At 47.7% G+C, this 19,147-nt stretch overlaps 8 protein-coding genes across 8 annotated transcripts; 2 read left to right on the top strand and 6 right to left on the bottom strand.

Moving 5' to 3' along the window:
* Nucleotides 1–948: 948 nt before the first annotated feature.
* LOC9638833 lies at nt 949–2,330 on the top strand. Its single transcript, XM_002993781.2, has 5 exons — nt 949–1,154; nt 1,212–1,318; nt 1,364–1,814; nt 1,880–1,998; nt 2,061–2,330. Exons 1-5 carry the CDS (start codon nt 966–968, stop codon nt 2,278–2,280), a joined length of 1,086 nt encoding a protein of 361 aa, XP_002993827.2. The 5' UTR covers nt 949–965; the 3' UTR covers nt 2,281–2,330.
* Nucleotides 2,214–3,666, bottom strand: LOC9638832 (bark storage protein A). The gene is made up of 6 exons (XM_002993768.2): nt 3,444–3,666; nt 3,320–3,387; nt 3,106–3,261; nt 2,794–3,042; nt 2,568–2,747; nt 2,214–2,508 (listed from the first exon to the last, which is right to left on the bottom strand). The coding sequence occupies exons 1-6, from the start codon at nt 3,664–3,666 to the stop codon at nt 2,344–2,346; spliced, it is 1,041 nt and encodes a 346-aa protein (XP_002993814.1). The 3' UTR covers nt 2,214–2,343.
* A 2,007-nt stretch (nt 3,667–5,673) lies between these two features.
* Nucleotides 5,674–6,562, bottom strand: LOC9638831 (TLC domain-containing protein At5g14285). Its single transcript, XM_002993767.2, has one exon. The coding sequence runs from the start codon at nt 6,538–6,540 to the stop codon at nt 5,737–5,739; it is 804 nt and encodes a 267-aa protein (XP_002993813.2). The 5' UTR covers nt 6,541–6,562; the 3' UTR covers nt 5,674–5,736.
* Nucleotides 6,563–6,616: 54 nt separating this feature from the next.
* On the bottom strand, nt 6,617–8,539 carry LOC9638755. The gene is made up of 13 exons (XM_002993766.2): nt 8,386–8,539; nt 8,264–8,331; nt 8,158–8,220; nt 7,972–8,097; nt 7,846–7,926; nt 7,717–7,770; nt 7,574–7,664; nt 7,418–7,488; nt 7,260–7,329; nt 7,118–7,170; nt 6,960–7,053; nt 6,804–6,901; nt 6,617–6,741 (listed from the first exon to the last, which is right to left on the bottom strand). The coding sequence occupies exons 1-13, from the start codon at nt 8,471–8,473 to the stop codon at nt 6,643–6,645; spliced, it is 1,056 nt and encodes a 351-aa protein (XP_002993812.2). The 5' UTR covers nt 8,474–8,539; the 3' UTR covers nt 6,617–6,642.
* A 211-nt stretch (nt 8,540–8,750) lies between these two features.
* On the bottom strand, nt 8,751–11,725 carry LOC9638754. The gene is made up of 7 exons (XM_002993765.2): nt 11,652–11,725; nt 10,526–11,016; nt 10,383–10,452; nt 10,179–10,285; nt 9,324–10,104; nt 8,935–9,261; nt 8,751–8,866 (listed from the first exon to the last, which is right to left on the bottom strand). Exons 2-7 carry the CDS (start codon nt 10,638–10,640, stop codon nt 8,791–8,793), a joined length of 1,476 nt encoding a protein of 491 aa, XP_002993811.1. The 5' UTR covers nt 10,641–11,016; nt 11,652–11,725; the 3' UTR covers nt 8,751–8,790.
* Nucleotides 11,726–15,496, bottom strand: LOC9638753 (phosphatidylinositol 4-phosphate 5-kinase 9). Its single transcript, XM_002993764.2, has 10 exons — nt 15,358–15,496; nt 14,801–15,291; nt 13,347–14,648; nt 13,117–13,284; nt 12,894–13,059; nt 12,730–12,840; nt 12,489–12,676; nt 12,303–12,427; nt 12,097–12,256; nt 11,726–12,034 (listed from the first exon to the last, which is right to left on the bottom strand). Exons 3-10 carry the CDS (start codon nt 14,600–14,602, stop codon nt 11,743–11,745), a joined length of 2,466 nt encoding a protein of 821 aa, XP_002993810.1. The 5' UTR covers nt 14,603–14,648; nt 14,801–15,291; nt 15,358–15,496; the 3' UTR covers nt 11,726–11,742.
* LOC9638836 (5-methylcytosine rRNA methyltransferase NSUN4) lies at nt 15,316–17,191 on the bottom strand. The gene is made up of 5 exons (XM_002993763.2): nt 16,424–17,191; nt 16,254–16,349; nt 15,980–16,189; nt 15,593–15,913; nt 15,316–15,538 (listed from the first exon to the last, which is right to left on the bottom strand). Exons 1-4 carry the CDS (start codon nt 17,141–17,143, stop codon nt 15,671–15,673), a joined length of 1,269 nt encoding a protein of 422 aa, XP_002993809.2. The 5' UTR covers nt 17,144–17,191; the 3' UTR covers nt 15,316–15,538; nt 15,593–15,670.
* LOC9638835 (U3 small nucleolar ribonucleoprotein protein IMP3) lies at nt 17,182–18,315 on the top strand. The gene is made up of 5 exons (XM_002993780.2): nt 17,182–17,347; nt 17,403–17,510; nt 17,567–17,641; nt 17,705–17,784; nt 17,850–18,315. Exons 1-5 carry the CDS (start codon nt 17,214–17,216, stop codon nt 17,999–18,001), a joined length of 549 nt encoding a protein of 182 aa, XP_002993826.1. The 5' UTR covers nt 17,182–17,213; the 3' UTR covers nt 18,002–18,315.
* The last annotated feature ends 832 nt before the right edge of the window (nt 18,316–19,147 follow it).

The following is a 19,147-nucleotide window of genomic DNA, read 5'->3' as shown; positions in this document are numbered from 1 at the left end:
AAAAGTTGAAGTAACGCGACGCGATTTTGGCTGGAAAGAACAAACGAAGGCCTGGAGCAACAAGAAGTCGACATTGACAAGAAAATAAGCTTGCATTTGTCATGGTGTTTCATATCTAAGTTGGTTTAAGTCCCCTGGAATGAGTGGACTGTTTGTTTGTTTCTCCCCAGGTTGGCGATTCCAGAGTTTCGCGACTGCCTAGGCGAGGCTCGATTCGATTCAACCCACTACGAAGAACCGGAGAGTCAAGCTTACATTGTCAGGGCCAAAAGATCTTCCTAGAGCTCTTCCCGGAATGGGATCCGCTTGCTTCCATGCTCCACTTTCTTGACGTTACATCTCCTCCTGCGGTACACGAGCGAGACAAAGACCGCGGCAAAGGAGCCCAAGAACACGCCCACGCCGATCCCAATCTTCCGCCGGCTGCTCATCGAGGGCGAGGAACGATCCGCGCCGAGAGCGCTGGGATCGACAACGGGAGCCTTGGAAGCGGAGCTTGGCGGCGATGGCGGAGAGCTCGCCGCCGCTGGCACTGTGACTTCATAAGAATCTGGCGCTGGAGCTGGAGCTGGAGCTTGACCTCCAGGAGAAGGAGATGGAGCTCTGGATGCTTGAGCTGTAGTTACCTGGAGTGAAAAGAATGCGATCAGCATTACCGCGCTGTGGATCATCCTCTTGCTCGCGCCGTTGTTTCAGAGAAAGATTCCGGGGCTAGATCAAATCGGTTGGATCATCACGTACGGAGGTCTACACACACGAGGCGCCCGCGTAATTGTGGCGCTGACTGACGGCCGCCAGTGCAGGGCAGTGTTATGATTTTTCAAATGGAGAGGAATATACTTTAGGGATTTATATCTTTAGAAAAGATTCGAACCCGAGAAGAATCTAGGGCTATTGAGTAATTAGGGTTTATGAAACATCCTTAACGGGTTTAGGGGTTTAGGGCAAAGTAACTAGGGAAGAGAATGGGGAAGAAGAAGCAGCATCACCGCAAGCGCTTGGAGGAGGAGCTCCCTTCTTCCGCATTCGACTGCCACAGCGCATTGGAGGGAGATGCCGATGGCGCCGATGACGGCAATGGCGCGGCGGCCGTGCAGGGGGACGAGGAATGCGACGAGGGGCTCAAGCACGATTTGTACCAGCGCGCTGTTCAAGTAAATCGTTGGCTCTTTTTCTTGCTTTTGGTTTGAGAAGATTGGACAAACTTGCAGGCTCCACGGGGAGAGATCAGCTACTTGCAGAAGTTCTTTCTCACTTACGTTGGAGGTCGAATTCCACTCCATATGCGCGAGGATTTCTGCGGCACAGCTTTGATCTGGTTTGAGTTTTTTCTTGGGCTTCTCCAGTAACTTTTCATGAGCAGCGCAGAATGGGTGCGAGGCGACGCGCGAAGAACAGCTGTCGGCGTGGATCTGGACGACGATGCTCTCTCTTGGGGGCTCAAGAACAACGTGCTGGGAGGTCGGGGTGACACAGCAAATCGTGTTGATTTGTTCCACCAGAATGTGCTTCATCCGCTAGCAAAGTCGGGTAAGTTTGTGCTCGAGAACAGATCTCCAGCTTCTGTAGAGACAAGGAATGGTGGAGAAGGAGATGAAGATCCAGAAGAAACAAGAGTGGAACAACGCTCGGATGTCATCTGTGCATTGAACTTTAGCTGCTGCTGCCTCCAGGAACGTAAGGATCTGGTGTCTTACTTCCGGCAAGCACTGAGCTCCATTAGCAACAAAGGTGGAGTGTTTGTGATGGATCTGTATGGAGGATTGTCGTCCGAGCAGTCGCTAAGGATCCGCAGACGCTACAGCGACTTCACGGTACGAGACTTATTTTTTCTTTAAAGAAACGCAGCGATTCCATTACTTTGTTTGCTTTGTGCCAGTACACTTGGGAGCAAGAAGAGTTCGACATTATCAAGAGGACAACGAGGATAAGCTTGCACTTCCAGCTGGCCAAGTCGCGTAGAGTTCTTCGTCACGCCTTTTCGTACCACTGGCGATTGTAAGTTCGGTCTTAAGTTCGCGATTCAATCAGTGTTTTCTTTTTGTTATATGTGTTCCCAGGTGGACGATTCCAGAGGTTCGTGACTGCCTAGACGAGGCTGGATTCGATTCAACTCACTTGTGGCTGTGCGAGAGGCCCGAGCTGCTCGAGAGAAAGAATGGCCTTGACAACACAAACGATGATAAAGGAGACTACGAAGAACTCGAGAGCTTCAACCAGTGTGACGCCTGGAACGCTTACATTGTCGGGGTCAAGAACCGAAGATCACAAACTCTATGATACTACGAGCTCTTCCCATGACCATATAACTTCATCACTGTTTCAAACGATTACAAGCTTGGCTTAAAACGTCGCGTGGGATGATCGGATGAATTCCACGACAGCAATCACCGCGTTCTCGGCCGCGACGTCGATGAATTGGATCGCCTCGTTGGAGTGATCCGAGCCTCCAGCGAGGTCGGAGATGGAGCGAAAGATGATGAAAGGTTTGCCTTGCGCGTAGCAAGTCTGGAAGAATCAAGATGAGATTTTGGAAACCACAAGGGGAAGATCATAGAGAACTCTACCAGAGCCACTGCGGCGGACTCCATGTCCACGCTCGAGATTCCAAACTTGTCGTAGAGAAGAGTGCGGTAAGCAGCGTTGTCAAGGAAAACGTTTGCGCTGGATCCGGTGAGACCGAAGAGAACTTTGGGCTCGGAGCTCAAGCACGAACTGGAGTTGAGGCATGCTTTGAGCTCCAAGTTCTAGAAAAACCAATGGAAGTTAGAAGAAGATCTAGAGAAGACTTACCATCAGCTCTCTTTGCGCGGTTTCATAGAGTGTTCTTGAGACTGGAACTTTGAATGCGTGTTGTCTAACTTCTGGTGTGCCAGTGATGGGAAAAACTTCCTCGGGCTGGAAATAGATGTGTCCCAGCTTGTTGTCGGAATTTTCATTTGAGGGATCATTGTATGATCCAAAGTGGAGATTGCCAAGCAAACGAGTGTAGTCTCCATTTTGCTCCAGAGAAAGTTCGTCATTGGGACCTTGACCATACCGCTGCAAGATAAGAAGATTTCTTGAGATTGAGTATCTTATTAAAGTTTCGGATTTGAGACAAACCTGCCAGTACCACAGGCCGGTGTGAATCCACGAAGAAGCGATGCTCACGTCCGCGATGTGAAGCGAAGGATTGGAGCTTCCTGCGATGCCGTAATGAAGGACAACGTCGATCCGGAAGTGGTCAAGCAGCTGTTGCGTCGTGATCCCGGCATTGAGCTGCGAGACATTCGATCAAATCATATGAAAAGCTGTGGAGAAATAACTTCTTGCAAACCATGGAAAGACCAGAGATGACGACAATGGAACGCTTTCCATGGATTGTTCCGATATGAAACCTTCTTCCTGAAAGAGACAAAGAGATTCCAAGCTCGAGAAATCTCAAAGTGTGATGAAACAACCTCCAATATCGATGAAGGGAATCGTGGCATCAGCAACAAATCTTCCTTGTTCGAGCAGAGGTGTAAACTCGTACATGTTTGGAACGACAATTCCAACATGAGCTCCACGGCGACTGACAGACTCAATCGCAGCGCTATCGCCATAGAATCCACTCACTCTCGAGCTCCACAAGATCTGCAGTGCCAAAGCTACGAAGAACACTACTAGCCATGAAGTTCTCATCTTCTTAGTTGCTCGTATGGTGAGATGATACAGTCTATACGTTGTTATATTGCGCGTACATGCCCGTGTGCATGTGAAACGTGGGTATAGGACGGGCAGAAAAGCCTGTTGTTTTTCGTAAAAGTAAAAGCGCTCGATGGGGGCCGGGGGCAGTTTTCATAGAAACTGGAGCTAAACTAAACCATTAAACTACTCAAAGTCCCTGTTCTTCAAGGACATTAAAACACCAGGAAAAGAACGAAAAAGAGATCCTCTTGAACACTTCAAAGTAGTGTTCTATTTTGAAGAAGTCTTGCTTGAGTGAACTAAACGATCATGCCAAGTTGCTTATATGCAAGGGAGATAGTTGACGTGAGGGAGAGCAGAACCAATTGTGCCTCCTGAATAAAACTCCTCCTGATTTGCAACGTGGAGGAGGCCCGCGTGGCGAAAAGGAATTGATGATGTGGTGAGACAGCATGGCTGAGCCAAAGAAATTTCCAAGTATGAAAACGTGTTCTTTGGGAGCTCTTGGAACCGTCAAAGAGATAACAATTTTCCCTCCCTTGGGTATCGATCTTGCTCGATGGTGTTTGAGCAAAGCCCTGGCTGCGTTCTTGGCTAAAATGTGGAAATGTGAGGATGAATTAAGGGATCATCCATGGTTTTCAGCGCCGCGGGTAGTGATAGAGCAAGCCCTGGCAAGATCGCTGTTCGGGATAGGATTGGGAAGTGGCTGTGATAGGGAAATTGGAAGCGGTGCGGCAGTGGCAATGGTGGCGGCAGTGGGTGGGGTGACAAGGCAAAGATCTCCATCCTTGAGTGACGAGGAGATGATCCGGCTGGTAGCGAGGCTGAAGGAGATGGAGCACTATTTCGCCACCCCAGCAACAGTGCGCCCGAGCCACAAGAACGAACGCGTGACTGATAGGGTGTTCAATATTGCATATTAAGAAGATCATGACATTCCTACTGCATGGACGTGGAGGGACTGCAGGCATGGAATTATCTTGCTCTTGAGCTCAATAAGCACAATTCCTTTTGTTTGCTTGCAACTCAACTCAACTCTTGCAACAGTCTGTGATCGAGATGTTCTAGCGAACAGTTGTCGAATATCTCAAGGCTCTAGTTAGAACCATCTTTCTAACAAAGGGACTAGCAGGTTATCTGTTTCTATTGTAAGAACAATTGGTGTGTATTGCAGATTCTCAAGTGGCAAAGAATCAAATTGTTTTCAAAATGGAGAAACTTTTTTATTTTAAAAGTGTGGAATTTTTATGGATAAACATCAAACGATATATCATTTAATTGGTCTATAATAAGCAGCAGTTCCAAATATTATTATAAACTATAAATTTCTCCTTGAAATTAATTCTTGAAAAATATAATAATATAATAGCTTGAAATTTTAAACTTTAAAAATATTCTAAAAATAAATTATATATATTATAAATTCCAATAAAAATTTATAGTCATACATTTTTTATTTCTATCACTATTACATTCAAATAACTTGTTCTATTTAATTAAGATAACCTCATATGATTTATAATAATTGACCAGTTTATTATAACTCTTTATTTATAGTGACTAAGGTAAATCTATAGTTTCAGAAAGAGTAAGAGCTTCTTGTTCTTGAATCACTACTCTTTCTTGTTCCTGTGAGAATAGAAAAAGAAAGAATCACGAATTTTTTATAAAAGTAATCTTATGAGTCATGAAAAACAATGTGTTGATTTCTCATACTGGGATCACCATGCCCGAACTCTAGCAGCTTCAGCCTGAAAAAAAAAGGCATCACAAACTTCTGAGTTAAGACAAATCCATCACACATTATGTAAATAAACTTTTGTATCTTTTAGAGTGCTCACAGCTCATGAAAACTAACATATTCTCTTATAGCTCATATGTTTATGTGTGTTTTAGATGGTACACTTTTTATCCCAATAAAACATTTTTGAAGACTTACTTTTATTTAGTCCAGCTTCCTTCCTAGTAACTTAGTTATCTCTTCAAAGTTGACGCACATTCAGATACCAAGGAGCATTCTCTCCTTTCCATTCAAACTCTCTTCTACGAGTCGAGATCCAATCAATCGCTCTTCCAGAATCCACTGCGTTGCGAGTTGAGCTTGAACAGTCCTCGCCACAGCCGAAACACCCAAATCATACTGCCCACCACCGCAAAGCTCACCTCAAACACCCAGAACCAAGCCAGCCATCGAGGGATCACAGTGTCGGCACGACCCCAGAGATAGAAACTCGCCAGCTTTCCCAGCAAGAACGGCCCCAGCATCCCTCGAACGATCGTGAAGAGCAGCGTGAACGTCGGAGACAATGCCGTGTAGACCCTCTCCGCGACTGGGAACTCGTCCTTGGCCAGCCTCGCCAGCGTCCAGATCGCCTGGAGTGGAGTGGTGGCTTCCCCCGCCGCGATCAAGCTCATCACCGACTTGGCGCCATGGAGAGTGTAGTAGCGGCAAGAGATCATGTACGTGAGCGTCGCTAAGTGGTGGGCGATGAAGAGATGATCCTCGGGAACCGCGAGGAAGTAGTGAAAGAGGTCGACGATGAAGTAGGCCATGCTCCACTCCATGATCCTGTTCTGGAATGCCGTGTTTGGGGCGTCGAGCGTCCAGGGCGACGATACCATGTCCGCCATTGCCAGGGAAGCTCCGACCAGCGCATGGGCGAAGGAGATTGAGCTGCTCGCCGCACGGCATCGCTTGTGCTTGCTCCAGCTCCGGAAGATGAAGAACCAGGCCGTGGCATAGAGCGTGGCGAAGAAGAGCAGGGAGATGATCAACACTCCGCCTTTTCTGGCTTCGATCTCTCGCTGCTGCTTTGCGCCGCGGGAGAGGGATTTGAGATGCTCCATTGCAGCTTCGAGCTCCATTTTCTTTTCTACAGTTGCTAGAATGAAGTGTGCCCTTTCAGCTGAATCGGATGCGGTTGACCGTTAAGGGCACACGTGGACAGTCAGCTGAAAGTTCAAGAACTAAAGTTTTGAGATACAGAGATAGTTGCGAAACCAGCGCATGGCGGCTTCCATCATCGACTCCGTGATCTCGTGTCCCACATTCTCCTCCGCCACGAACTGCCAAGCTCAATTCTCTCGTTTTATCAGTTTGATCTTGGAGAAGAATATTCAATCAAAACCTGAAACTTTTCGGGATGCCCAGCTGCTTTGTAAATCTTGGATGTTTCACGGATGCAAGATTCCAGTCCCTCGACAGGACACCTTGGGTCATTCTTTCCTGAGATGAAAACAAATTCTCTCTTCATAGATTTCTTGCGAAACTTGTGAGTGCGTACCATTGAGAATGAGCAAGGGGCGAGGAAACACCGCTTTAAGAATGTGGTGGACATCAAACTCGTGCATCAGGCCGGGAGCTATTCGTTGCCAAACCTGTTCTACGTGATCAAATCGAGATGAGTTTTCCTTGAAGAAAAAAAGAGGGGAAAGCACTTACAGCTGCGACAGTCTCTGAATCACAGCAAGCTTTGCCGAGGTCCCCAGCAGCAACTGGAAAAGGTAAGAAGGAATTAAACCTTTGTGAATAACCAACAAAGTTTTTTCCTTTTTTCTTTTCTGCTGTGAAGCTACTCGAATACCTTCAAAGGCGTGCGGGATGCTGCCAACTCTTGCTTGCCACTTATTATTTTTTACTGCCCAGCTAAAGTTCTGGCACAACACAAAAGCATGTCACGAGATAAGGTAATCAAATCGAAAGAGAGAACACAAAAACTAGAAATACAAAGATTTCGGAAACCTGAACACCAATCATAGGAACGGCTGAAGCAATTCGAGCGTCAGCAGCCATTGAGTACAGAGTGATCATTCCTGTGAAAGTGATCAGACAAAACCCATGCAAAAGAGAAAGAGAATTAAAACTTGGAAGCTGGTTTCCAAAAGATTGTATAAATACCACCGAGCGAAATCCCCGTCATTCCTATGCGAGTGGAATCGATGTCCTTTCTTTGGATGAGGTAGTCCATCAGCTTGGTCACGTCCCAGACCTGTGTGATCGATCAAGAAAACTATGTTCATAGCGAAGTCAATCTTACATACCGTATCGAAGATGAAAGGCATCTCTCGGCCTGTCTTCCACGCGGAAATCATAGCCTGCGATGGATATGATCGAAGAAGAAACGAGAAAGATATTAAACTTGCTTAGAAACTATGGAGAAACAAACTTACATTTTGATAAGATGATGATGCTCGCTCTCCGTGGTACCGATTATCGATGGTGATGGCAGTAAAACCATGGAAAGCAAAATACTGGCCAAAAAAATCTCTCGAGAAGCAAAGAAAAATAGCACATACCTCCACCACATTTCTTATGGAATCCTTGCAACTGTATGAGCTGTGGAGTATGACAAGAGCAGGACTTGGCGTTGCTCCATTTTTCCTTCTGATGATCAAAACTGGAAGCTGGCCTTGATCTCCAACCTTTACCAAAATTCCTATCGATGAATCGGGGTGGAAGAAAAATCGTGTACAATGCCTTACCTCTGTCACAAGAACAAGGCGCTCCTCTTCCAGTTGGTCGAGTTCTTCCCGAGATAATCGTAGCTATCAAAGATGTGAGAAAAATCCAACGAGAAGAGAACTCTACCATAGGAATATCGAATTGCTGGACAGTTTCCTGTGAAACAATCTTGCATGATCTAGCCACCAGCGGCCCTGGAGAAAAGAGAGGTACTATCAAAGACCCAAAGAGGAGATTCTTGGAAAAACCTGGATCCTTGTGCCTGCTCGCCAAGAGATTGACAAAATCCTTTCGAGTTTTCTCGGCGGCATCGTGATCGATCCAGAGAGATCCCATTTCTCGAAAAACACAAAACCATCACGGCCTAACACCACTCCTTTGTCATGTCTTGGACTGGGCATCTTACGTGTCTTGTTCTTCTTGTACGATTCCATTGTATAGAAGATCATACATTAAACTAGTAAGCTATTTTTTTGTTCTCGCTGATGCTCCTCTAGCAGTCTAGAAGCCAACATCTGTATTTTCAATTGCCAGTTCAGCTTCTAGAGTGCTAGAGGGGAACCCAGACGTATCAAAACCAAAACGAAGCGAGAGCTTTTGGAATGGAGTGGAAGAAGAAGGAAAAAAGAGAGGAGGATGGTCACCTATCACTGTTATTGTGGAGGTCGTATGATCATGTTCACTGCGTCCTGTAAGTTCTTTTCCCAATCGAGTTTGTTCTTACGCATCCTGGAAAAGAGAGAAGAAACAAAGATCTAAAAACCAAAAGAGCCAAAAAGCCGAAAGAAATATCTTACCTTTCGTCGTTGGCCCTGTTCTCTCTTCTCGGCGTGGATCGAATCCCCTCCCACCAGACTTTATCCTTCTCCTCGTTGGCTTTGGCCTCCAGGACGAGCTTCGAGATGATATGGTTGCCAACCGACGGGATGGAGTTGTCATCGCCGCATTTCCCAGCGGCCGGAGATCCTCTCGCTTGCTGATCCACAACACAGTCGAAAGTCTTGGCCCTGCAATCAACCTCGTAGAGCGACTCGAGGCTGACCCTGGATGCGTTGGATGGTCTCGCGTCCACCTCCTTAACTTTCTCGGGCCTCGTAAACAAGTCGTAAGAATCAAAGTAGTCACTGAAAGAAACCAAAAGCGATTAGACCATCTCAAGTTACAAAGAGCACCAGTCACAACTTACCTGTTAGAAAAAGAATGCCGAGGTCTATACCGAGTAAGCGTACTGTAGCGCTGGCTCTGGAAATCTTGATACTTGCTTGTCGGTGTGCCGGGAAGAAGAGAGTGTTGCTTGGAGTCATAGCTGTGCCGACCGTCCGACACTATCTTTGTTCCCCTGTCCAAAAGTGGAGACAAGCGTCCTCCATTCTTCTTCCAGACTTTACAGCTTTGCTTCCAGCTCCCATTCTCCTTGGAAACAGCAGCCAAATCCTGCTTCTGCCCGGTAAACCCATTTTGCTGAGCTCTGGTCCCAATGTCGGCACAGGGGAGCATTTGCCTGAATATAAGCGACGATCCACCGACCTTTTTTGTTCTTCCACTGTCGTCCTTAAAACCCGACTCAATCCCTCCAAAAACAGTGATTGCTTTTCGTTGAGGGGTCTTGTCGGCACAGCTCGCAGGAGGTACTTCCTTACTTGAAGCAAGCGGTGGTGGATTTGGAAGAGGCTTCTCTCCTCGGCATTGGCAGCATTCGTGCTTTGGAGCTCGGACTGGGAGTTCTTCGTCATCTGTTTGAGTTGTAATACTGTTACCATGATCCAAATTTGACCTCTGCTTGCACAGCTTGAGCTCGTTGCTGTTCCTGGCACTGGTGTCGGCTGTAGGATGATTTGTGGTCTGGATAACGCATTCTTCCAGAGGAAAGGCTCGATGAACAGGAGACTTGGCGAGACAGGCGTGTTCTTTGAGCATTAGTTTGCACTGAATCTCGCTATCAGAGTCATGTGGACAATGCTCGCATTCTGCATTGAAAAATCGAGTCATAAAAAATCAAGAAGAGAAGAGACTATGAAAGTCTATTCTTTTTTCTATTTACCTCCATCAACAATCTCAGATCCTTTCAAAATGTAGTCGGCATCGTTCATAGGAAGAACCACATCATTATCGGAGACATCGTGCCAGATGAAGTCATTCTTGTACTTCCTGTTGTTTGACAAAGAACAAAAAAGAAAAGAAATGAAACACGAGCGCGAGCATTAGAAAAATGCAAGAACAGGAACTCCGAGAATAAGACCCGTACGTTTTGTAGGACCAAGAGAACAAATCCGGCATGCCCCTACCGCGGATAGCAACAAGACTTCGCTTCACATCTGAAGAGAAAAGATAGAAACACATTCAGTTCAGACCACGCAGAGCATCTTGAATAGTAAAGAAAGCACTTACCGCTGAGAAGCAGCTCATTCTCTTGCGTGAATCCAACATCTATCAAGTGTGGCTGCTCCAAAGACCCCTTCCTGCACAGATAGTATACCACCTGTGCTTGCTTGGAGCTGCTCATCCTTGAAAGGAGGAGGAAGAGCCTCACAACATTGAACGATGGAAGTCGCTGCTTGAAACCAAGTCCTTCTCCTCTCAGCCTTAGGAAGAATTGACACAAGCAGCCATTCCTGATGGGGATGCTTGAACCTTGATACCTCAAACAACAGTGAGGACTCCGGTATGCACAGCTCGCTGTGAAGTGACACGGCAGCTAACCATGACGCCGAGCTCAAAAGCTCGAGCGATCATTGATGATATTTCCCTCCTCCCATTCGCAAAGTTGCATGGTTTGTAAGTCAGCCACTGTAAAGGGCGCGCATTGGATATATAAGAGACAAACTTGCAGCGTCCCGTCTCACTGTCTACTTGGAGGCTCACGCGTAGCCATCTGGAATCTGCAAAAGGCTCCATTGTAATCAATTCCACCAAGTTAACCAAATCATGCTTCGCTACTTCGTGCTCATGGATCTGGGTTAATATGATTCGAGAGGGTGGCGTCTCTGGCACTTGGCAATGAGCTTTAAAGCAAGAATCCGTCGATTCACAGTTCATGCCAGCGGCCAGCCAGGAACAAGAAAGAAAAAAAAAGGAGAAGAAACAAAACAAAGAAAGTAGACTCAAAACCTTTGGGATAACTTGTGCCAGAGGCCGCAGAGGGAAGATATTTGCGAAACAAAAGAGACTAGCTACAAAGTAAAAAGAGAAATGTTGGCATATGTGCTTAAGAACGCGCCTAATAAAAAGAGGAAAAAAAAAAGAAAAAAGAAAAAGGGACGAGGATGGATGGATGGATGAATCGAGCAAGTGGTAGAAGACGAAGCATGCGCGTTCATTCTCTCTTTTTTATTTCCCTCTGTCAGCTGTGCCCTACAATCTTGATCTGACCTCCATCAACATGAAAAGAAAGCACAAAATAAAATAAAAATGGAAGCGAAAGAAACAAAACTCGATGCGCAGAGCACTAACTGGCGTGATTGCGATGGAAATGTGCGAGAGCGAGAGAGAAAATAGGGATTGTGGAGCGACTCACATCTCTTTTGCGCCATCCATCGCTCTGTCGCGCCCATCCCGCCCCTATTACAAACGAAGAACCCTAATTCTCAGTAAACGGAGAACCCTAACTAGCCATTCGAATCGTTGCTTGGAAATATCTTACAAAGAAAGTCTTGGAAGCGCTGTGAGTAACTAGCGGGCTCGATCGCTGATATCGACACTGGATCAAACTGGAGCGATTTGTACGCGTGCTCGATCCTCTTGCCCACGTCGTATTCCTGGAGGATGTCAATCACGCCCAGGTAGAGAACCACGTCGTGCACCTCGTCCAGCGATTCTTCCTCGTCGTTGCTCTCCTCCTTTTTTCGAGGCTTTCGATCGGCTCGAGCGGGCATGTTTACTCCCAGCTGGATTTGCAGCCTGCGAGGAATCAACTCCATGGTTGTCAAGATCGAAATCCAAACTTGCAGGGATACTCTTACCGAGCAGTTCCTGGCAGAAGCAAATCAACCTCTGCATTGTCATCGGCTTCGGCGATTCCAGCGGCCGTAAGAGGCTTTCCTCGTATGTGGGAGCTCATGGTTCTCTTTCCTTGATCCCGTGGAACAAGTACTAGACTCCTAGCAGGCGTCCACTCCTCCTCTGGAAAACACGGCTTAGACTATCGTAAAGCAAGCTTTGCTCTTACCACCATCGGGAATGGTTCCTTTGGAAGGTTGATAAAAGTGTGGCGCTCGAAAGTGAAGCCCCAACAGGAGGCTGTAATCCATTATATGTTGAGACTCGAGGAACTTGCAATCAGAGGCTATCTGCCTTCATCAGTTTAAGGAAAATGTCAGAACGAACTCCCATGAAGAATGAGAAAGAAACTTACTTTATCAAAGCGTCGCGCCAACTTGGTTCCAGATGGAAGACGTAGTCCAAATCCAAGTCTTTCAACGTGGTGTTCTCATCGATGTCGGCCTCGCCAGTGCAACGTCCTTGAAGCGATCCTTTCAAATCATATCGGCGGTGTATCCTCAAGTCCGTGCAAAACATGTTACCCATGACTACGAACCGGACCTGTAACAAATACGTTGAAATTGCTCCATGTCAAATCACTTTCTGACAACTACCTTCTGCCCACCCTGAGGCTTCACACGATGCAGGCCGAAAAACTTTGTAATCAATGTATTGTCGTACGAGCTTACGTGATTGTAATAGCTTCGAAGCATTCTCAGCAACACCTGTCGAAGACAAGAAAAACTGATAAAAGAGAGCCAGCTAGCTACGTATGTACCTTCACTTCTGACTTGCGCATAGTCTTGATCATAAAACGATCGTCGTTGGACAAAAAGAACACGCTGCCACTCTTTCCCGGGGATGGAAGCTCTCTTAGTGCAGAATTACCGCAGATAGAGAGCATGTAGTCGGCTGCATCGATCTTAAACATTTCCCGCAATCGTCTGCAAAATTTAGAAACAGAGCAGGCTAGATCAAACATCAGCAATGCATCTGCTTACTTGAAAACTCTTGGACAGTAGTCCTTCCACGCGAAATCGACCGTTCTATGACAAGGAGTTACTTGTGATCCCATCTTTGGAAACTTCATTCTCACGGAAGCCTTTGAGCCAAAATCCAGAGGACCGATGTTGTTACATGGCTCTGGAGTTACCTTTCCAACCGTGTACCTGACAAGCAAAACTAAAACTTAAGATCGTATGAACAAGCACAGAAAATCCAGCCGCATTACCTGATGCCTATTTGCAAAGTAAGCATGAGATCATAACTTCTGTGTCCTTTGAAGATCGTTTCACCCGGTCTTTTCGGCTCCCTTGGTTGGCGTCGGCGTTTTCTCCTGGAGCTCTTTGACAACACACTTCCTATCGGCTGCTTCACAATCTCATTGATAAGAACACCTTGCGCGTACTCCCTCTCCAGAATGGGAGCAACTTCCGGAACGTCATCTTTCTCTTCCTCTAAGATCGCTTCCCCGCCTATGAAGAACGACTCGAGGCCCAGCACCCTTTCCAAAGGCCCTTCTAAACTCCACCGTCTGCCCAGCCACACATTCTTCTTGATCTGCTGATCCAGATTTCCCGAGCCACTGCTCGTAATGAACCTCGAATCCAGCTCCCTCCTCCCATTCTTCCACGATCCCACCGACGTCCAGTCCTTGGCAATCCCGGTTGCGAGATACTCCTCCACTTTGTTGAGCATGAGGTTCTCTCGCGTGCTCATGTCCAACGGCAGCGTCCCAGCGGGATAGAAAACTCCCTTGCCGTCTTTCAGTCCCCGGCTCCAGGTTCCCACGAAAATACTTCCATCCGCCCAGTAGTAAACTCCACGGCCATGCTCCATCCCATTCAGCCACTCCCCATTGAAGGCATCGCCCATCCCCCACCTTAGAACTCCCTTTCCCGTCATCACACCAGCCTTCCAGTCCCCAACGTAGACGTTCTTGTTCGTCCACACGTACTTCCCGAAACCATCTTGCAAGCCGTGCTTCCAGGCGCCCTCATACTTGTCACCGTTGGCATAGCGGAGCCGTCCGAGACCATGCTTCAAGTTCATGCTCCAGTTCCCCTTGTAGACGGCACCATTGGGAGCTCGAAAGTTCCCGAGACCTTGCATGAATCCCCCGGCAAACTCCCCCTCGTAGAACGCCCCGGACGGCCACACGAACTTCCCACGACCCGACTTCTTCCCTTTCTCCCACTGCCCCTCGTACCAGGAGCCGTTCGCCCATATGTACTTCCCTCTCCCCTCTGGAAGGTTTCCTACCAGAGCCCCTACATAGCGATCCCCGTTTGGGAGAGCTTTCTCGTCGCTAGTGCCGTCCAGGAGAAGCTCTGGCCTGTCACCGTTTCCCACATTCGCCGCATTGCCACTGTCATCTTCGTCATCAGCCGGCATGACGGATCCCCCCGCCGATCCCTTCAAGAAGCTGAAATCCTGCCTCTTCTTCGATCTACGTTCCAGCAAATCCGTCGACGAGGAGAGAAACATTGTTTTTCGGCGCAACACCCGCTCACGTAGGACTAGGACTGCTCATCTGCGCCAACACCACACACATCGGTATTTCGATCAGTACGAAAGCTACGAGCGATGGACGCAAGCAAACAAGCCGCAATTCGGGGCAAATCCCAGACACGCAATGGAAACGACGAAAGCCTGCTGTCGAAGGGAAGATTATCTCTCTCTCACCAGCATCAGCCTGACCGCGATCTCCACTGCTCCATCGCCAGGCGCCTCCTGGCTCGCCCCCATTCGTGTGCTCGAATCCCAAAACCCTAGAGTGGACCTCGCCCAAGCCTCAAAATCTATGCTCTGGAGCATCAAATCTCTTTCTTTTAATCCTCTTAACGGCAGAGAGGGCTCGAATCTAATCCTGCGGCCCACAGCCCGCCACGTCACTTGCCCTGATTATTCGCCGGACGAGGTCCTGGCTACCGGACCGCTGCATGACATGTCGGCGCTTGCTGGCCCACTGCCGGCCGTCCAAGGGACTACGTGGAGCCATGTGGTTGGCCCATGTGAGCACACCCTTGCTGGGCTGACGCGTGGCACAGTCGCCAATAGTGGGCGATCAGCAAATGGAGATGGAGACCCTCCACTTCGTAGCCACGTTAATTTTTTTTTCCTCTTGGCCTTTCGAGCGCTGTGTGCTTGCAAATCGCTGTGGCTATGGCGCAAAGCTACAAAAATGTTCTAAAGTTTAGTGGTCAGCAAGATGATGTGATGGAAGATTATTCCCGACTTACTTTGACAAAGAGAGGTCGTTTGATCTCCTTTTCAGCGAAGAGGAGAGCTCCAAACAACAGTTTTCTCTCCTCTTTGTCTTCCCTTTGTCACGGGTTTGACGCTTTTGAGCGCGTGATCGTTGCACAGCGAACTCTGATGATTCCTGATGGAATCGAAAGCCGGCGGAGGAGCAGAAAGATCCTGGAAGTTAAGAATCTTAAAGTCTTCGCTGCTATCAAATCAAGCTTTGCTCACCAAAGTTTGAGAGTGTTCCGTTGACAAGAAGCAGAAGTTTTGTGGAACTCTACTTACGGCTTGTGATGAGCTAGCTAGCTAGCTCTCTGGTCCTGGCAATAGCAGCAGTGGCTCCCCGTCGGTGTCTTGGAGCTCTTCTAGATCCTCGACACACTCCTCGAAAAGTTCCGGCTTCGTGCTAAGCTTCTTGAGCACCGCAATGTAGATTGGACCCCATCCTTGAGAAACGTCAGGGAGAATGATCCAGCCGTGCTCCGTCCTTTCTCCCACCGGCCACTGCTTTTGGATGATCTCGAAGTCAAGCTTGCCTTTCTCTAGTGCCTGTCAAGCCAAAGGTTAAAGCTGGAACAACGAGAAAAAAGTATAAACAATGGCCTCAGTGCTCACCTTTGAGATCACACTGTCATTCTCTAGCTGACTTAGGGAGCACGTCGAGTAGACAATCCTACCATAGAGCTTGGCAGCTCGCAGAGCCGCAAACAAGAGCGCGAGCTGCCGCTTTGCGCAATTCTCCGTGCGTCGGGGCGTCCATGTCCCGAGCTCCTTTGGGTCGTGTAGCAAGTGTCGCTCGGAGGAACAAGGTGCGTCCACCAGCACCTACAAACAAATACCCCGTGAACACGTTGATCATATTCCCAGCTAGCGTGAGAAAACGGTGCACCTTGTCATAGAGATCATGCTCCATCCATTTGATACCATTGCGACGGGTGACGCGAATGGAAGTCCGTAGATTTGCCGGCACGTACTCGGAGATGACCTGCAAAGCTGAGACTTTGATCAGTTCAAAGCAAACAAAGTGGAAGAACAAAAACAAAAACATGCAGTGTGTACCTTCGACAGTCGCTTGCTCCTTGTTGGCGATGGCTCGTTTGCTACCAGCGCGCCTTGGAGGAGATCCAGCTGCTGCAGAATTCCCAGAGTTTTTCCTCCGGGAGCAGCACACAAATCCAAGACTTTGTCGCCCACCTCGAGATCCAGAGCCTCGGTGACGAGCACAGACGCGGCATCCATGAGGTAGTAGTCGAAGACGTTGTGGGTGTCACGCTCGGGATGAGGGAAGAGCGCGCTGGATTCGTAGACCGGAAGCTTGAGGAATGGAACTCGAGTGGAATTTGTCGATGGAGGAACGCTGGACTCGTTGCAGTACTTGTTAACGAGGCATGCAACGCGGGGCTTTGACAGGAGGCACGCCATCAGAGAGCTCCACCGCGCGCTTCCATACTGTTCTTCGTAGAAGGCCGAGAAAGAGTGGAAAACGTTGGACTTTCTCTCCTTCTCGAGCTCTTGCTTGAGCAGCTTTTTCATCTTGGATTTGGAGAGAGACTTCTTCCCGGATTGCTTCCTTGGATTCCTGCGCCCCGGAGGTGGAAAATCTAGCTGCTGCGCGTCTAGCTCCGGCATTTCCAGGGATTCATCGTCCACATCGACCTCCATTGCCAGTTCCTCGTCGGAGCCCCAGGAATGTGTCTTTCTAATGCCGCGCAAGCGGCCGAGAAAGGAGCCAGCGCCTTTGAATCGAGAGACTCGCAAGCTAGAGACAGGAGATATCATCCACTCTCACCTCGATCGCACCCCCTCCAAGAATTAGGGCTAGGGTTTTGTTAGGGTTCTTGAGAGCGCGATGAGGAAGCTCAAATTTCACGAGCAGCGGCTGCTTAAGAAGGTGAATTTCTTGGAATGGAAGCGCGAGAGGAACTCGCGGGAGGTCCAGGTGATGCAGCGCTACCGAGTCACCGGCCGCGACGATTACAAGCAGTGAGTAACACCATAGTTTTCTCGCGAGCGCTGATTCGATTCCCTGGTTTTCCAGCTATAACAGGATCTGTGGAATGGTTTCCAAGCTCACCAGCATTCTCAAGAAGCTCGATCCCAAAGATCCATTCCGGATACAAATGACGGATCAGCTGCTAGACAAATTGTAAGAGCAAAACTTTTCTTTCTTTTTTCTCGCTGCTTAGAGTAGAGCTCTTCCAGGTATAACATGGGAATCATCCCGACCAAAAAGAGCTTGGCTCAGTGCGAGAGTCTCGCTTCTTCAGCGATTTGCAGGTAAAAATTCCATCTTCCATCCGGACTGAGATAGAACTTTTTGATCCTCTCGTTTTCTCTCAGGAGGAGATTGGCAGTGGTGCTAATGAAGCTCCACTTTGCCGAGAATCTCAAGGACGCTGTGACTTTCGTGGAGCAAGGGCGTATCCTTTTCTTCTTTACGAGCAAAATCAAACTTTTTTTTCCCTTGACAGTGATGATCTCACAGACATTAGAGTAGGACCAGACACAATCACAGATCCAGCGTTCCTGGTGACGAGAAACATGGAAGACTTTGTGACATGGGTTGACACTTCCAAGATCAAGAGGAAGGTGCTCCAGTACAACGATCGCCTGGATGACTACGACCTCTTGAGCTAGATCTTCTTTCTCTACTGTCAAGTCGAAAGAGTATACGGTTGTCAAGCTTTCGCCACCGTTTCCAATGGTGAAGCTATGGAATTCTCGAGAGATCACACTCAACTAATAGAAGAGGCTATGGTAAAGACTCGTGAGCCGTTGAGCAAGCTGGTAAGATAGAAACAAATCCATTTCAGAGCGCTAAAAGCGATATGGAAGAAGCATCGTACCTTGAGAGAAGAATCTTTGCGACGATTTTCCAGCGCTTGCGAACCAGTCGATAGTTATTGTACTTGCTTATCAATCAAGATGGCTGTAAGCGCAAATGCAAAATCTCTGAAAAGGCTTATATGTGAGTATAGGCGCTCCCAACTAATATTCACGTGATAACACGGGGGCAAAGAAATACTATAGAAATAAAAATGTTATTGTAGCCATACCTCGGTAGATGTAATTTACCAATCGTATATGTGGAAGCCTTGGATAAGTCTGCTTGAACAGTGTTCCTGGAATACTAACACACATCACCTTGATACTTGTTCCTGGAAAGAAGAAACCGTTTGGTATAGGTACGAGAAAACCCCAAAAACTTACTCGCTAGATCGTCTCTAGTGTTGCGCCAGAGATTGGACAGCTTGCAAGGTTGAGCACTCGAAGGGAGCTCATCGATCGCGGAGCTGTAATGGCATCGTCATTGATAAGTTTGCATTTATCCAGATGAAGATCTTTCAAGTTGCAGCAGAGGAAAGCAATAAACCTGTCTTAGTTGCTTTATAGATTTTGCAATTACTTTGCTTGTACCAGGCGTGAATCGCCCAGCCGATGAGAGATCCGATCACAGGTTCTAGTGTGACAACCATAGAAATGATCAAAGGCCCCTTGTACTTGACAACATGTGACTTGGGCCGATTGCCAAAAAAAAGCGTTGGAGCCCAAAAAATCTGCAAGTAACTCCTTTGTCAATTTTAAGTAACTATATCCTTTAACCTCGCTTTGTCCATGCAAAAGGTCCACCAATCTTCCAGGATCTGGAATGGTAGTTCTCCATAAACTCACAAGCGACCCAGAATGAGAGCTCCTCCAGCCGTTACAGGGAAGGCATAGAGATAACAAACAATACCCACAGAAACAATGAAATCCAACAGTTCATCCAAGTTTGCAAAGAAA

Source organism: Selaginella moellendorffii, unplaced genomic scaffold, assembly GCF_000143415.4.
Source record: "Selaginella moellendorffii unplaced genomic scaffold, v1.0 SELMOscaffold_173, whole genome shotgun sequence".
Taxonomy (NCBI): Eukaryota; Viridiplantae; Streptophyta; class Lycopodiopsida; order Selaginellales; family Selaginellaceae; genus Selaginella; species Selaginella moellendorffii.
Note: the sequence above shows the minus strand (reverse complement) of the source record. Positions and strands in the feature narration are given on the sequence as shown.